General features: G+C 35.4%; 1 protein-coding gene across 3 annotated transcripts in view; it reads left to right on the top strand.

Moving 5' to 3' along the window:
- Kcnh7 (potassium channel, voltage gated eag related subfamily H, member 7) overlaps nucleotides 1–16,850 on the top strand; it is a 463,174-nt gene that overhangs the window by 277,613 nt on the left and 168,711 nt on the right. For all 3 annotated transcript variants that reach the window (XM_013027877.1, XM_013027869.1, XM_013027883.1), the window contains exon 3: nucleotides 15,651–15,806. In XM_013027877.1, coding sequence (XP_012883331.1) covers nucleotides 15,651–15,806 — 156 coding nt within the window. The remainder of the gene's footprint in view (nucleotides 1–15,650; nucleotides 15,807–16,850) is intronic.

Here is a 16,850-nt window from a genome sequence, read left to right as displayed (position 1 = left end):
TTGAGAACCAAACCTTGGCTAGTTTGGGGAGCACTGATGAACTAACTGTTTAAAAATAAATGAACAAGGTTAAGGAGACATAACATAGACCAATGACACATCCTGGGTTAGTAACAGTCATGAGCTGGCAGAAGGAGCAAGTGGAAAGAGTGACCATTATTGGAACCCTGAAACATAGCTACATGCTGAGGACTGACAGAAACTAGAAGCTTTAGTAACAAATGCAGCCAACCCTTTGCAAGTCTGTAGGGCAAGAGCCTAGTAACTACATACTCCAACAATCCTTCTCTTTCTTTACTCAATTTATTTCTATCTGAAACTCCCATTTAGAACTCATGTGGAAACAAATAAAGGCAGACATGTCTGTGGCTTTTTATGTCCAATATTAGCGGAAGAAAGCAAAAGGTGAGCTTAGAATGACAAACAGATGCAATATATTGTTAATTATACCATCATCCCAATTATTTCCTAGAAAGGTTATGGCTTAGCAACAGCACAGGCCATCATTCAATTATTTTTCTTGAAGGTAGGCTCCAAAATAACACTTGATTTCACTGTATTTTGCCAAGCACTCCACACTATCTTGTCTTCTGAAGTTAGTTTGGAAATATTTTTTTTTCCTTTTCCTCATTAAGAGGTGACATGACTTCATTTCTTTGAGAAATATCACATAAAATCCACAGTCTAAAATATTCATTGCTTCTCAGGAACAGTTATTAAAAGCAGTAGCATTTTGAAGAACATCAGTGAACCAGAAATGGTGGTATATGCCTTCATTCCCAGAATTCCCTGAAAGCTAAAGTAGCCTATTTCAAGCAAGCAACTAATAGAAACACACATATATATGTGCATTTGCGCATGCATGAATGTGTGCGCGCACACACACTTACAAACAAGTATTAATGAAATAAATTTAGTCTCTTTCTGTCCACTGAAGTTTTGTTACAGGATAACCATACTATATTTTTTAAAATAATCGTATGGCCAAAATTTGGCTCCTTCCTTGGTTCTTACAGCACTTATGCTACAATATTATCTACTTTCTTAGTCTTTAGCAATTTACAATGTCAGCAAGAAAAAATAATGTAGGAAATTAATTTCTTTCATCCAAAGCTTCAATCTTTGTTCTCAGATATACGATAAGCCATCATTACTAGTGGCCTTCACTTTTCCATTGTAATCATACTGGTCCATACATTAAGTAAGTATTCTAATACTTCAAGTATCACTTATTATTTGGAGGCTGATAAAATATTCCACTGAAATAAAATGGATTGTGCCATTGTCTTATCATAGTGCCTGAATTTCCACAATTAAAGAAACATTTCTTATATAGGAATTTATTTCAAGTCAAGTTAGATTACCTAAGAGAAGTCAAATATTGACACACATTGATCAGCTTCACAGTTACCAGGTAAAAATGTAAAGTCTTTGGTATTCTGGTTTAGAAAGGCTAAAAGGTTAATCTTCAGCTGGTGGAATTCTGATTCTTTTTTTTAAAGTATTTTTATATAAGTAGTTGTGCAAAGGAGTTGTCATTCATCAAAGCAGTGTATGAATTCAGTGCATCTTGATCACTGTCACCCCTTTCAACGTTCTCACCCACCCCTCCTCACCCACCCCTACTAACCCCTCAAGGTTAGGTTGCTGGTTATGCATTTAATTTTTTGCCTTTGATTCAGATGATTATACCCAACCCATTTCTCATTAAAGTTTAAAACTAGAGGCACATAAGGTTACCAACAATTCTAACACAAAGCTGAGAGGTATTCTGCTATCAAAAGATTAGGCCCAATGTATCTATGAAGTCAGGGTGTACTAATGAAAAGATGATTGGGAAATATGTGATCTGGTAAATTTTCATAAAGAAAACAAAAATCAGGAGAACTTCATGACTAAAGGCAAGGTGCAGATGCAGTCTAACAGGACTGAAGTTAAGGAACGTAGGGCTGGCAATGAGTGTGCATAAATGAAGTATACTACATGTACATTTTCCCTTTCTCTCCAATTAAAAAGAGATAGCTCATTATCACTCAGCCAATTCTTATGACAGAAGGCAAAATTATTCTCTGATACTTCCTTTATTTTATGATAATAATAATTCATAATTTTTCATGTACAAGGCATTATTATAAGCTTTCTACAGATAATTGATACTTTAATCCTTGTTACTCCATGAAGTGAATGATATTAACATCTCCATGTTACAGATTAGGAAAAACTAACTATCACAGCTGTTACATAATTTATTCCAAGTTTAAACACTGGGAAGTGGCAGATCCAGGATTTGGGTTTAGCTGATACACTATACAGGCTCTATATCCAGCTACTCAAATAAGCCTATGATACTGTACAAACAAATCAGATCATCCCCATCCTCCATTGTTTCCTATGGTTTCTATGCTGCCATTCCACAGCAGATAATTCCTCTGTGTTACTCTGGTGGTACTAGACTAAATAATACAGCCTAATAAAAGTAAGTCATGTAAACAAAAATGCATGTGTTCTTTTCCTCTTGTTGCATTTGAAAAAAACATATCTAGGGCAAGATGAGCCATTGCAATGTAATCCTAGGCATGAGTCATCTGCTGCAAGCCTGACTGCAACAGCCTTAGGGAGCAGGGAACATCTGTAGCAGCCATATGCCCCAAGGCCTGGTGTCAAAGCCCAGGAGAGGGTATTCCCTACTAATGCTGGTCATGCAACACCACCAATAGGAAAACAACTCTCTGTTATTATTAGTTTTCCAGAGCATCTCTCCTGCTGCCCTCACTGCAAAAACATCCTAGGCATTAAAACTATGAAATATAAATTCCAATTTGCAATGCTTAAACAAGATGGCCTTCATTATGTAAAAAGGCTAAGGCATCAAAGAAAACAAAAACCTTTCTGCCTTTATGATATGTATCCCTTACATTCATAAATAACATATTGGTGACTCCAATACCATCTTAGAACATTTCTGAGGTCTCCAAGAAGTCTGAGAAAGTTTCAGTGATTTACTTGTTATTTATAATTATTCTTTTTATTCTACATTGGGTGAGAAAGAGAATCATAAAGATTATGCTGAAGTGAAAGTTTAGATAAAATACCTACTGCTGTGTGTCAGGTCACTCCTATAACCTATAAATAGATAGACATAAGAGCCTCATTATGTTGACATGAATTAGCCTAAGTAGAATAGAATCCTGACAGATGAGCTGTATGACTTAGGGGAAGTCTCTTGTTCTGTTCATGTCTGAAGTTCTACCTTGAAATGGTGATATTTATAATACTGGTTCTGTAAGTACTTTGTGATGAGTATATGATATAAATTATATAAATGATTCTGCATAATAAATGAGCTTGCTATGTGCTGGTTTAAACACCTAGTATGAGGACAAGTAATTTGATATTCTGGAAAGGGCCACACACCACTTGGTTGCCTCAAGAGTTATCAAATTTCTCATTGTTCATATTTTCCTTCATCTTGAAGAGTTTTGCTTCTGATTCCTGCCTGTCATAACCATTTAAAACTCAACCTACATGATACTTCGCCCATGAAACTGTCAACATAACTAGAAGAAATCATATGCCTCTCCTCACACTCCATCAACACTCTAAGAGAATTTTCCATTTGATTAGTGGTCCTTGACTTTAATTATGTTTGTTAACCCTAAAATTTATAGCACGGTACCTTGAACATGATAGATACCCAACACATTCTTGTTAAATTGTATTAATACAAATCATGTATTTGTACAGTCTAAGATGTTTTCACATTACTTTGTAATTTTTGTCTCTGCTCTAAAGTTGCAAGCATAAAAAGAAACAAGAAATATGTTTATTTTTTTCAACAGCCACACATACATCCTGGACAGGATTTGTCACGCACAGAGCCATAGAGAGCCTTACCTGGAAGTTACATCCACACTGTGGATCCACGCTGTGATTCTCAGAGTACTTGTGCCTTGGCCAGCTTTTGCACATAACATGGTGATGTGCATATTTGCAGAGATTCTCAGTCAGCTCAATGTTAACATAATTTGACTGAACAAATGGCAGGTTAGTGAAATGAGCCTGCATTCAGTATTTGAGGCTTGCTAACATCAACATGTCTTATTCAAACATTTTGAACCAATAAGCAAATATTTACAATGTATTAAACACAATGTATTAAAATGGTCACAAACATGTCCTAAACTTCCTAATAATAAATATCCATTTGGTTTACCAGGACACAGTGTGGCACTGTACATACGCCTCAACTTGTTCTAAGATTCATGCTTTCTACTCCATTAATTCAATACAACAGCTCCAAGATTCTTATCACCACACTGCCTTGAAACATGCTTCCAATGCTGATTAAGACTTGTAACAATGAGATGTTCAAGACACTATGTTGAAAACAAACTCAGGAAGATGAGGAGGGAAGGGATGGTAGGGGAAAAACAAAAGAGGAGGTAACAGTGCTCGATAGGAAATGGACTCAGTACCTTACTCATGTAACTGTAACCCCTCGGTACACTGGACTCAGTACCTTACTCATGTAACTGTAACCCCTCGGTACACTGGACTCAGTACCTTACTCATGTAACTGTAACCCCTCTGTATACTATCTTTGCAATAAAAAATATATACAACAAAAGATAGACCTAGATTTCCAGAAATAAAGATAGCTTCATATACTTCTAATGTGTACATAATACCTTTAACTCTGGAAATTTCCAAAAATAATAAACAAATGACAAGTCTGCTATCATAAAAGTTATCCAGTATATTATCTACTAAAATATAATTGGGACAGCAATATATAAGAAATAAGCCATGGTCTCCTCACCTCAAATTTAAGACCTATTTTAAACAATAGATGATAAAATACCTCTACTGGATTTCTTGCAAATAGAGTTTTCATTTGAATAAAGTCATGAACCTGGTAAGTCCATCTCTCAAGCTCTTTAAATACTGTTTACATACTGACAGATGTAACTGTAATCTCTCTGGTTTTTTAGTGTTTTCAAATAAACATAATTTGTCAGTACAATATAGAATATTTGGAAATTTGGGTACTAAGAAATTATTTTTCCTACCCCTCATTAATAACGTTGTTATATTTCTCCCTTCCTAAATGCCAAGATCTTTCCTTAATGTATCACTGCATTTCACTTTCCCAGTACTCTTTCTTCATTTTAGAAATGAGGAATTCTGCATACTAGGGAAATTAATGAAGTAGCCCATCCTATATCCTCACTCAATAACAGAATCAGATTTGTACATCTCTACAGGCTACATGGAGTTCCACAGACAAGAAACTTAACTACCAAGTAGTAGTACCTTTTTTTCTTAAGACATAATTAAAATTAGATCATAACTGCTGTTGAAATTCCAAACACTACACAATAGCACATGAATCTGATAGCCAGATGAGCAGAAACTTAGACAAATCCTCTAGCTTCCAAATGGTAATATATAGACTGTGTCCTGGAATTTCTAAAAGTGTAATTCTAGCTCAGTGTTACTTTATCAGAGACAGAAACTCTAAATTTGTTTGTGGTTTCTTTGATTTACTGGTGACTGAATGTAAGTAATATGTAAAGGGTATTTCCTATGTATTCTCAGATACACTGCCAACAGTTGGTAAATTTAGAAAATTGTTCCATATAAAGCATCTTTATTAATTCACACGAATATTTCTAACTTGTTTTCAGGTAAATCTTTCAGACTTAATCAGGTGACTGGCCAGATAAGAGCAATGACCAACTAGTCTATGAATGGTCTCTTGCCTTCAACAGTAATCTGTCTTGACCCAATCTGTCAGTAAAACAGACCATAGGTACTCACTAGAACTGGCTATTCCATTTATTCTTGTTGATAGGATGTTGTACAAGAGTTATTAAATAGTCTTTCTAAATGTGTTTCTGTCCCTTCAATCAAATAAATATCTCTTATATTTGAATTTATGTATCCTCTAAGACATTACTAGTACCTACTACAGCCTATATCTAAGTTCTTTGCACAGTGAAATCCTTCTTTCACAGACCCTGCCCCACTGAAAATCTTGTTATATCTCTAACACATCAAGTGTGATGGTCCATGCATGCTACCAATATGGGAAATATGGGTAGGAAGATTTTAGTCCCAAGCAACTCCAGGAGAAAATCATGAGACTGTGTCTAAAAATTAAAAGATTGAAAGAGCTGGGAGGTGACTTAAAAGGTGGAGTTCCTGTGTAGAAAGCCCAAGGCCCTGAGTTTAAACTCAAGTACTGCCACATACACACAAAAAAACTAAATTTCCACAACAAAGAAGGCCAGAAGGCTTCCTACCAATCCAGACTCATCTCTCATTTTACAGTTAAATCTATATATCTTACTAATATTAATTAATATCTTGCTAATATTAATATGCTAAGCATTTTAATATATTCGAATAGTCTGTTAGAAGAAAGTTATTTGACAGATTAACCTAAATATTTCTTGTGCTTACCTCCTTATTACATGCAACATGATCTTATTTTGCCCAAGTTGCAAAACAAAATATTGCAGATTCTGAAGCTAAAATAACAGAATTTTGTCTTCTCATAGTTCTAGAGGCTTAAGTTCAAGGTCAAGATGCAGGGTTTGGTTTGTCAGGAAGTTTCTTGTTCTCCAATGTGTGCTAAAAAAAAAAAAAAACCCTCTGCTCTGGGTAGGAGCATTCCTGCTGTCTCTTCCTCTTTCTACAAGGACAGTTTACTGAAATATAGTTTCTTCTTTACAACCATATTATTCTTCTTTACTTCCTTAAAAGGCCGGTGTCTAAATATAGTCACATGGGAGGTTAGCAAGTCACAATATGAATTCTAGGCTGAATATATTGTTTACTCTTTCCCTAGACATGTTTATGTCCTATTGTTTAATTTCCTCAGTTCTTTACCAAAATGTGATTATTTCAGGAAGCTTTCTCCATTTTCTTCAAAGTCACAAACTTTTTCTACCTCAGTATTCAACTGTCCTCTGACATTCTGTAGTATTTTAATCTACTATGTAATTACATATTCACATTGTCTCCTCTACCTCCTACACTATATTGGAAGCACAGTTTCACAAGAATTTCAATGTGTTTTGTGCACCAAGGAACGGATCAGTACATAGAACACTGTCTAGCACAATTAGGCTCTAAATAAGCAATTGTAAAAGATGTTACCTTGTACCATACACGTTTTTCTTAAACTACTCCTTCAAAATCTAGGCCCAATAATTTCCCGGATTCATAAGAATACCTATATGGATATATATAGCTCTTACACCTAGTACATTGTATTAAAATAGTTTCTTCTCATGAGTTATTATACAATTGAAGCTCTGCTATGAGCTAAGCATTGTACCATTGGGGTATTCTGTTCATTGATGTTTTAAATTTTAAAATTAAGATAAGATTACCATAAAATTGCAGTAGAAAAGACCAGATGAAGAAAACCTAGATAATTTTGTTAGGTTTAGAACCCAGGTTCAAACTCTGACTCCCAAGTCTACCTTTTTCAAGACTTAAGGCTGTTTAATCCAACATGATCACAAATGTGGCTCTGGCCTGGCTCAAGGGTGCCCTCCTGTGGACAGCTTTCTGTGAACCATTTCACTCTGGGAGAAAAAGGATTGTTAACAAATATTTACTGAGCTGCAGTATGTGTTGACATCTGTGTGCATAGATTGGTAACGTTTTGTCTTTGTGGACTCGACATTCTTGTAGTAATATACTATGAAATGGAATATTGCTGTATTCTGAAAACGTTTTGATAAATTCTGGATATGAATTATAAGTGTGTGGTATCTCTGGTATTTACTTTTCCTATTAAGAATATGATAACAGCTGAGCATTAGTGGCTCACACCTATAATCCTAGCTACTCAGGAGGCTGAGATCTGAGGATCTCAGTTCAAATCCAGGTGAAAAGTCCCCATGAAACTATTATCTTCAATTAACCACTCAAATACTGGAAGTGGAACTATGACTCAAAATGGTAGAGTGCTAGGCTCAGCAGAATTTTCAGGGAAATTGCCCAGAGTTTGAGTTCAAGTCCCACGAACAACAACAAAAATAACATCTGTTTTTAAAAGTGTATATGGCTAAAAGATTCCAAACCTTTGAATTACTTTTAGTTCCTTTTCTAAAACTTTAGGTTATAACTTGTCGAATGATATTGATATTACATTGAGAAACAGTTACTTATAAGTTATGAATTGAGGAATGCTGTGAAGATTCTAGCTACACAGCAAAATATTTCACAGAGATTCTGCATAAAGATTCTACGTTAGGTGGTCATTTATCACTGCCCTTTAAGAAAACTCTCCGAAAGTGATAGTCAAATATTATAATTACCAGTTCTATGGAAAGTTACTATTACTCATAGTATTCTTCCCTGATATGTGACAGTCCAACTATGAGAAAATTACTGTACAAAATCTGTTTCTCATATGCGTCTCCTTTGGGCTCCACTTAAGTCATTCTTCTTCTAGAAGGGGAAACAATTCCCCTTTGCTTTGAGAATAGAGCCTTCTATTCACAAGGAACTGTGATGCCTCCTGGATGAAACCTTTTTATCCTGAGATTGCTGTTTTATTTATCTTCTGGGGCAGGTTTTCAATGATACTTTTTCATCTTCAAAGGACCTCCCAGTCTATGAGAAAAAAAGGAATAAAAATTCCCAGGCATTTATTAACCTGATCAGCTCAGAAAAGAATAATCCCTACTGTGGCCACAAAAGATGAATAAACACAGAAGGTTGTGTTTGCAAGACTGTGTTTTCCCGCAGAACTGGAGAAAAGTACATACAGAGTCTTGAGAGGTACCCTGCCCTCTGGAGACCCTCCAACAATACACAAATACAATGGCTCACATTATTGAGTTTTGCTTCATGCCAAATATTTTTGTAAGAGCTTTATATGTGTGAGTGTTCTATTGAACAGTGCAAAGCTGGCACTGTGATCAAAATACCACTTACATTTGTTTTGTATCATCTCATGAATTTTACTCACAGGGAGTAATTGACTACTATTTTGGCAGATTCTTTGTTGGGTCACTCTCAGCTAATATACTTCTGATAACTTTCTGTTGTAAAAATAGTCTCAGAATTAAAGCTATAACTTCTGAGCTGCTTTAGGTCAGGCTGCAGTGGGCACTGACAGTCATCTCTCTACTGTTTCTAGGCTCCCCACAATCTGGCTGCTATTTATTTCACTCAGGTATAAAGTCAGAGGAAAGAAAGGTTACAACCCAGGGCAGTTCTTACCTGGCTACCCTGTTGACCCTCTCTCAGTCTAGCAGGTGGTCAGGGCTGACATTGTTTGTCCTAGGTACCTGGGTGGCCCTGCCAGGCCCATCCTCTTTTCGGCTTCCTGTATACTATACTAGAGTGATTCACTCATTCTTCTTTTGGACTCCATCCTCAGGTGATTTATCAATTGAGTCACTAAGCATCCCTTCTGCTGACCCTGGTCCAGGCCTCTACATGTCACTAGTCATTGCATCTTTGGCTTTGAGGAAGAAGCTAGGAGATTTCACATTCTCCTTTCTCTAGCCCACAGCCAACCTACTGTTCAATGGCATTATCCTTCAAATGCCTGTCCTCTGCATCCAGCCTACAAGAGTGAAGTGAGTGTAAGGGAAGCTCACAGCTACCAACAATTCTCTCCAAGGAAATACAAAGGGACTTCTTTCTTTTACACCATTGCCGTCTTCACCTCCAGGCAGGTTTCTAACTTTATTATGAAGGTTTTGTAGCCTGCCTATATATCTGTATGCATGGGGTGTAAAGACTCATTGTCACAGTAGTTCCCTGATATCTATTGTATTAGCAGATTATCCTATCCTAATATCATGCCTGAAAGGGATGAACTCATGTAATCCCAGAACAAGTCTAAGAAACATGGAGTGTCACCTTTTAAAGACAAGAAAATTTGGAGGATTTCCCACTTGATAAATAACTGGAAGTTTACTCAGCAGGAATGGAACAGAACCTAGATTTAGATTCAGTATGATTGGAGAGTTGGTACTGTTACATAAAAGCCTGTATGGTATTTTGTACAGACATGGTGTACATAAAAGAGACGTTAACACTGAAGTGAATTGAATTTGTTCAAAGGGAGAAAAATGTCTTGGAATGAAATTGTCCTTAGACTTGAGCCTCACTAGGAGCACAATTTTCTATAAATGAAATTTAAATGGAGTTATTGGAAAATAATTTGATCCACTTTATGTAAATATCCAAATATGTTACAATATTTCTAACATAGAATGTATGTCTTTAAACTTTCTTCAGTTACCATCACATGTTTAAATTCATCTCTTTATAAAAGTCTTCAAAAGAATTTTCTATAAACGTATCTATTTCCTGGAGTATCATCCACTCTTGAATGTATTCCAACAAGTTTCCTAGTGACTATTCTACCAAAATGTCTCTTAAGGAAGTTATCTGCAGCACTGCAATGTTTCCTCAGTTCTCATAGTGCCTACCAGCCTGATTTATCTGCTTGATGGTGCTGCTTTTTGAAATACTTTCCTCTCTTAAGCACAATCTCAATTTTCTCTCATCTCACTCTGCTGTTTCACAAGCTTGGGTGTCTCTCCTTTGTTTTCTCCTTGACTCTACAGTGCATCTGGAACCAGGCCAGAAACTTTCCCATTTGTATGCCCCATCTCATCAAACTTTAAAATTAATCTATTCTATTATTATTCTATTATTATTCTCAAAAGGACAACTATGGTTTAGGTGACTTCGTGAGCTAAACTCAGCTCTTGTCTCCCATATCCAAATGCATTTTTATATTGCCACTTTAATATAAACAATTTCAAAGTTATCATATTCAAAGCCTATGAATATTCACAATATCCAAACCCACCCCCTCTCACACGATTCCACATTTCTGCCAGTTCCTTCCACAATAAATGTGAAAATGTTGACACGTTCGAACTTTACAACTGGTTGGGGGGAGTTGAGGAGATGGGGAGGGAAGGGGTGGTAAGGGAAAAACAAAGGAGGAGGTGACAATGCTTGATAGGAAATGTGCTCATTACCTTACTCATGTAACTGTAACCCCTCTGTATACTATTTTTACAATAAAAGTATTTAAAAAGTAAAAAAATGTGAATTCAGCTGTGATTGTATCTTTGTTTCCCTACATCCTTTTAATCCTGTCTATGATTCTATCATTTCTACTTTTCCTGTGTATATGGGGAGGAGGTCGTTTGTTTTTTCACTTTTTTTTGTCATTTCTTTTCTTGGTAATGGGGAACAAACCCAGGACATTGCACTTGCTAAGCAAGCACTTTGCAACTGTATCTCTGCCCTCTTTTTGCAATATGTATACAAGTCCTGGAGCTTGAACTCAGGGCCTGGCTACTGCCCCTAACCATTTTTGCTCAAGGCTAGTGCTCTACCACTTGAACCACAGCTCTATTTCAGGTTTTTGGTAGTTAAGTGAAAATTAGAGTCTTACAGACTTTCCTGCCAACGCTGTCTTTGAACTGTGATTCTCAGATCTTAGCCTACGAAATAGCTAGGCTTAGTCATTTCTATTTCTTTTAAATTTAACTTTATTTTCAAGGATGTACAGAGGTTCTATGGTTACATACATAAAGTAGTGAGTAAATTTCTTGTTGAACATTGTTACCTGTCCCTTGTTTTTCTCCTACTTCCCTTCCCCTCAGTCTCCCCACCCCCAAGTTGTAAAGTTCATGAGAACAGAGAAAGCATTACAGAAGTGTAGATAACTTCCTTAAGAGATATTGTCTTCTGAGTATTGCAGTTGCATTAGTTTCCCCTCTTTCCTTTGTCTCATCATTTTGTTGTTTCCCTTTCCTTCTCTAATTCAGAAACACATATTCAATACACAGTGTACCAAAATCAAGTACAGGGACAACAAGGGCTTAAATCATAGAGAAAAGAAATGAAAGAAAAAGAAATAACTTCAGCCACTCTGGACAGCAATATGGAGGTTCCTCAAAAGCGTCCACATGGAGCTCACTTATGGCCCAGCAATTCCACTTCTGGGCATTTACCCAAATAACCACAAATGGGGCCATACTAAAGCTACCAGCATAACCATGTTCATTGCAGCATTATTTTCCCAGAGCAAAGATGCCCCTTAGTAGATGAGTAGATCAAGAAAATATAATACATATACATAATGGAATTCTATGCTTCCATCAGGAAGAGTGGCATTGCCCCATTTGTAAAGAAATGGAAAGACTTGGAAAATAATCATATTAAGTGAAGTCAATCAGATCCAAAGAAACATAGATTGCATGGTTTTCCTCATTTGTGATGATTAGTATATGTCTAGGATAGTCCTAGCAGAGGATCACAATAGCTCTATTCATATGACCATATAAGATGATGCAAGATATGTAAACAAGATGTTTTTCTTCATTGTTGCTGTTTTTATGTACAATGTGAAGTAATTTCTAATTTTAACATATCTTATATGAAATCTGAAGTACCCTTACCTCCACCACAATGGTCCAAACCATTAAAATTGCATGCCAGTCCTGTTGCAATATTTTTCTAAGTGTCTTTATTACTTGCATCCTGGCCTGCCCAACAAGACAAATTTTAAACAACACCAATCTTCACACGTAACTTTACAATACCTTTCAGCCTGAAACAAAAATTCCAGATCCATAGCTTAGCCTTCTACAAGGTATGGCTCCCTGCCTTACCTATTCACCCCACCACATCACCATCACACTGCTTTAGGTATGACTTCTGTGTTGTTTCTTAAGGACATAGGATGTACTGTGAACACAGACAGTACAATACAATACCTTGACACAGTGCCATTGGTTTACACTTCTAAACCTAGCTACTCACTGGAGGATCACAGTTTAGAGTCAGGCTGGGCAGAAAAGTCTGAGTAATTACATTTCCAATTAATTGGTAGCATGACTCAAGTGATAGAAATCTAATCACGATCAAGAAAGCAAGCAAGTTCAAACTCTGGTACTAACAGAGAAAGAAAGAAAGAGACAGAGAGAGAAGAAGATGTTACCTTAAAAGTAGCTAATAAGGAAAGTCATAAATTGCAGAAAAATTGATGACACTGACAGCAATAGGTAATTTTCATAATTATTCTATTAGCCTACATTCCTTGCTCAATGGCAACAGTTAAAAATTTTAAATCCCAGAAATGTTATTAAAATGATCATTATTCCTCCTAAATAGTCTTTCCCACTTAGGGAATGTTTGTGCTCAGGATATAAAATGTGGACTTGAACCTGAGTCAAATAAATATTAATATGGTATAATTATATAAGAAACTTTATAAGTAATCATGTTAATGTAAATTTTCTGCTTCTTCAACATAATTACTTTTATTTGAATACAAGTTGCAATTTAATAAGATCTTAAATTTCCCAGATTTGGTGAGTTCTCTTCTTTAAGCATTATTGAACATGTCTGTTTTCTCTTCATTGATAAGTTAGTGTTTGCTGGAATATCTTTCCATTGCTTTGACTGTCAGTGTTTCATTAGAACAATATTTAGGATCAGGTGGTAATGATTTGTTAGAGACATGTCACAATACCACAGCAGTATCTTGACAGAACTTGATAGTTGTAGACTTACATAGGCTAAAACAGTTCTTCTCCATATACATTCTGTTTTCTTTGTCTTCTAAATTCTATGTAACTTTTGACTGACTGATTTTCCAGGAGGCTATTCAAGACTGACAGAGATATTCAATCCTAAAACTAAAAGTGAAGATCATGTCAATGTGAATCTTCACCTGAGAGATTATTGCTTAACAGAAACACATAGGAGACAATGATAATGGACAATAAATCTAAGATTCTTTACACTTCTTATTCAGTAGGCTACAGAGAGAGTGCATATATGCATTGCTGTTTTTTCTGAAGTTCTGTACACTTTTAGTAGATAGTAAATGTGAAAGTATTTGTATTGAAAGGCCTGAATTTTCCCTGTATTACTAAAATTAATTTACTGTATTCTATTATAAACCTATTAGTTCTCTCTCCTTGCATCTTTTATTTATTGCTTTCTTAAAAATCTGTGTTTTGCTTTACAATCAACAGTATATCCCCAAATGTTGAAAGATTTGAAACTGCTAAGTAACAAATCTGTGATTTCATAATGATATTCAAAATGATCCAGAAAATGTTATCTTAAGTGGTAAAATCAATATGTATTTTGGTTCATTAGGAAAGTACATCATGGTTTTTTCTCACATCTCTTCAGACTCTCTGTTTAACCAGTGTGTATTGTGATGCCTGGCCTGAAGCAGTTCTATATTTAGTTCTAATGGAACACTCTTAAATTGCTTATTTTGTGTTTACTAAAGTCAGCCCATTTGTTACCATGGAAACAATGACAAGTGCTCTAGCTAACTATTTTATTAAATGAATTGAAGATATAGTTGAAGACTGAGGATGCAGCAAATCATTCTTAAAGCTATTTTCCAACATCTGCTACCTTGTATAAAATATGAAATCAATTATAACAAGAGCTTCTCTGTTTCAAATTTGGTTATGCATATTTGAAAAGCTAAATTATAACTAACACATAAGCATCCTTAAGATACAGAGTCTGTATGCCTTGACAATGTGTTTCTAAATTAGGTATTTGGACAATGGAATTAGGTATTTGGACAATGGAATATATTGAAATTGAAGCAATTTTACAAATGATAATTGGATCACCAGTGTCATTCTCCAGAGCCCTAACTTGTGACAGCTTCAATCCAGTGCAGCATGAAGAATAGCCTTTGTTTCCAGCCTTGGAAGCAGAAGCCAGAATTAAGGGATCAAAAAGGAGTAAAGCATTATCTCCCATAGTACTGGTTTTGTTTGTAATATTCAGCATTTATGTAGACACTGTTTTAGAATGCCACCAACCACTCTGGCTCCTTCTAGTGTTGGAGCTTCAGCTGCTTCCTCCGTGATCTTTCAGTGACCCTGTCCCCAGCCCTGCTCCTAACCTACTCCTGTCTCTATATTGAACCCTCATTCTCCTTCATGATCATTTTTTTGCTGCTCCTTAAAAAGGAAAGCAGTACATGGATGTTGAGATCATCTACAAAATCAAGACTCCTCCCTTAAATTTTTGTCTTTACAAGACTAATAAACCTAAGCAAATCCCTATTGTGCAAGACTGTAATCATTTACAATTAAAGAACAAATGTATTCCAAATGAAAGACATGATGAAAGTGTCCAAAGGGACTACTGGAAGTCAGATCTAAGGAGTCAGAAGTCAGTTGATTTAAAAGAGGGTACCTCTTCAACTATATTCATGAACATTGATTTTGAAAAGAAGGGTTAAGTTATCTCCATTATTCATACTGGCAGATATTATGAAGATTTGCTACCAATTTATAAGCAAAGGGTGAGAATACCTTCCTTCTATATTAATTACTATAGGGGATGGGGGTGATATTAAGACTTGATATTCTGTTTTTCAACAGTATAGTAATGAAATTAGCTAGTAGTCTTCATGTATGTTCCTGCACACGTATGTAGTAGAATGTAAGTAGATATGTAATTAAGGGAAAAAATTAAATTACTTTTCTTGAATTTCAGTGGTCATTTAAGCTATTAAATTCTCTGAGAACTGTATTTCAACTCTATTACTGACAGCTCAAAAGGGATGTGTTTGATCTAACAGTCATTTTTCATTCCCTTAGGATCCACTTTCATTTGTAACACTCACATAATTCCTGTGAAAAACCAAGAGGGTGTGGCTATGATGTTCATCATTAATTTTGAATATGTGACAGATGAAGAAAGTGCTGCCTCCTCAGAGAGGGTAAACCCAATCTTACCAGTCAAAACTGTAAACCGTAAGTAAGAGGCCACCTGTGCAAACGCTGTTGACATTCTCTTACATCAATAATTTCAAACACTTCGTTATTATTTTCTCAAAATATATTTATATTATAAAGTCTTATATAAGAAATCCATCCTGCTAATGGATGGATCGTTGAAAAATGGATAATGCAAAGAAGGGTGGAGAGTTGGCTCAAGTGTTCATAAAAATGAATTACAATGAGTGGAAACAAGAGATTCTTCATTTCACTTTCTGTGATTTTTTTTGTTTTGCTTTTGCTTTTTGTCTTTTGTTGCTGTTTTTTTATTTTGTACTTTTTGTTTTGTGTATAAGTTTATCTGTTTGAGGGAAGGGAAGGGGAAGCACAGAAATAGTGGGACAAAGGGTGAACTAATTCAGCAATAACACTACTAGATACTATGTTGAAAATGAATTATATAACTTGGGGAGAGGAGTTGGGGAGGGAAAAATTGGAAGAAAAATGATGGAAGAAATGACACTTCAAAAAGAAATGTACTCATTATGTGACTTAAGCAACTGTAACCCTTCTGTACATCACCTTTACAATAAAAATGAATTTTCAAACAAGAGAAAGGTCTGTAATTCAAACCCCAATACTAAATTAAAAAAAGGAAAACATATAGTACATATGTATTTTCATGTAGAAGATAAACACACACACGCACACACACACACACACACACACACACACTCTAGACAAAACTATCATCAAGAATCCTAAGGATCAAATGGTGATTTTATATATAATATTTTCAAATACAAATTTCACTTCATGTTTGAATTATTTTACACTATCTTTAGAAATGTACTAGCTCTATTATCAAAAAAATGGCAACTGAATGAATCAGAGTCAATCTTACTGATTTTGTTATATTAAATGAAAAGTAATATTTTATTTTCTTTTAGCATATATGTCTCATTATGACTAAGGATCATTTACATACCATAAACATTTCTTGTTTTGACAACTATTCATTTCTTTTTTTTTAATTGTGAAAATAAAGTACAGAGGGGTTACAATTACATGAACAAGGTA

The sequence above is a fragment of the Dipodomys ordii genome, unplaced genomic scaffold, assembly GCF_000151885.1.
Source record: "Dipodomys ordii isolate 6190 unplaced genomic scaffold, Dord_2.0 Scaffold5, whole genome shotgun sequence".
NCBI lineage: Eukaryota > Metazoa > Chordata > Mammalia > Rodentia > Heteromyidae > Dipodomys > Dipodomys ordii.
The sequence above is the reverse complement of the archived record's forward strand: the minus strand, read 5'-3'. Positions and strand labels throughout refer to the sequence as shown.